The 1,816-nt window shown below is 38.0% G+C and overlaps 2 protein-coding genes across 2 annotated transcripts; both read right to left on the reverse strand.

Annotated features, from left to right (window-relative positions):
- Positions 1–372: 372 nt before the first annotated feature.
- Positions 373–1,035, reverse strand: LOC136851743 (S-antigen protein-like). The gene has a single exon (XM_067126073.1). It carries the CDS (start codon positions 1,033–1,035, stop codon positions 373–375), a length of 663 nt encoding a protein of 220 aa, XP_066982174.1.
- Positions 1,036–1,044: 9 nt separating this feature from the next.
- On the reverse strand, positions 1,045–1,392 carry LOC136851756 (S-antigen protein-like). The gene has a single exon (XM_067126074.1). The coding sequence runs from the start codon at positions 1,390–1,392 to the stop codon at positions 1,045–1,047; it is 348 nt and encodes a 115-aa protein (XP_066982175.1).
- Between the last annotated feature and the right edge of the window lie 424 nt (positions 1,393–1,816).

Consider the following 1,816-nt stretch of genomic DNA (forward strand, 5'->3'; position numbering starts at 1 on the left):
TAAAATTCAGCGTTAAAATATGAACGTAAAAAATGAAGAATGATATTGGATAGAACCAACAAAAAATAAATATATATTAAACTTTTATATTCAAAATATATACTTAGTATATAAAATAAATATAACTAAAATCTTCATTAAATATACCAAGATCATATCATTAAAATAACCAGATTCTTTCAAGATGATCACGGGGAGTTCAATCTCAGGCTCTTATGAGGCATGAATTTGCATATTAAAAAATAAGTATTAAATCTGACGAAAATATTAAGGCTATACAACCTTATAATACTTTCTCGCGTTTTATACAACCCCTGCATACGCAATCCACAAGGAAAGGCGAATATTGAAGGGAGGAATCATCAGCCCTGATTAAAGCATAATTCGTATGCCACATTCCCTAACTATGCACAGCTGAAGGTTACCCCTTCTTCTTATTAAGATTCTTCGTGCCACGCCCTCGTCCTCGTTCCCTTTAAACATTTCGTCCTCTTTCCCTTTAAACATTTCGTCCTCTTTCCCTTTGAACATTTCGTCCTCTTTCCCTTTAAACATTTGGGCCTCTTTCCCTTTGAACGTTTCGTCCTCTTTCCCTTTAAATATTTCGTCCTCTTTCCCTTTGAACATTTCGTCCTCTTTCCCTTTGAACATTTCGTCCTCTTTCCCTTTGAACATTTCGTCCTCTTTCCCTTTAAACATTTCGCCCTCTTTCCCTGTAAAAATTTCGTCCTCTTTCCCTTTGAACATTTCGTCCTCTTTCCCTTTGAACATTTCGTCCTCTTTCCCTTTGAACATTTCGTCCTCTTTCCCTTTAAACATTTCGCCCTCTTTCCCTTTAAACATTTCGTCCTCTTTCCCTTTACAGATTTCGTCCTCTTTCCCTTTGAACACTTCGTCCTCTTTCCCTTTAAACATTTCGTCCTCTTTCCCTTTACAGATTTCGTCCTCTTTCCCTTTAAACATTTCGTCCTCTTTCCCTTTGAACATTTCGTCCTCTTTCCCTTTGAACATTTCGTCGTCTTTCCCTTTAAACATTTCGTCCTCTTACCCTTTAAACATTTCGCCCTCTTTCCCTTTAAAAATTTCGTCCTCTTTCCCTTTGTTGTTTCGTCCTCTAGCTTTGAACATTTCGTCCTCTTTCCCTTTAAACATTTCGTCCTCTTTCCCTTTAAACATTTCGTCCTCTTTCCCTTTGAACATTTCGTCGTCTCTCCCTTTAAACATTTCGTCGTCTTTCCCTTTGAACATTTCGTCCTCTTTCCCTTTGAACATTTCGTCCTCTTTCCCTTTAAACATTTCACTCTCTTTCCCTTTAAACATTTCGACCTCTTTCCCTTTAAACATTTCGTCCTCTTTCCCTTTGAACATTTCGTCCTCTTTCCCTTTGAACATTTCGTCCTCTTACCCTTTAAACACTACCTCGTCTTTCCCTTTAAACATTTCGTCCTCTTTCCCCTTTGAACATTTCGTCCTCTTTCCCTTTAAACATTCCCTGCCGCATCCAGAATCACACCCGACGAAATAATGCAGAGTTGCGTGACTGTGTCGTAAGTCATTTAATTGTTTTCGACGTGGCAATTCAAGCGTGAATAAGATCCCAGGTCTAGGGCATACATCTGCTCTTTTTTAGAGGATGGGAATAACTAACGAGCTGGGTTCCCAGGCGACCAAACGGTGTATGTCCACTAAACGTTTGCTATTTTCGTGGCTGGTGTTTGAGAGGATCTGTTGTGCATGCGTATACCGATATCAACAGATACTCAAAGCACAAACTATTTATATGAATATACTTATATATATACATATATATATATAT

Source organism: Macrobrachium rosenbergii, chromosome 3 (assembly GCF_040412425.1).
Source record: "Macrobrachium rosenbergii isolate ZJJX-2024 chromosome 3, ASM4041242v1, whole genome shotgun sequence".
Classification (NCBI taxonomy): Eukaryota; Metazoa; Arthropoda; class Malacostraca; order Decapoda; family Palaemonidae; genus Macrobrachium; species Macrobrachium rosenbergii.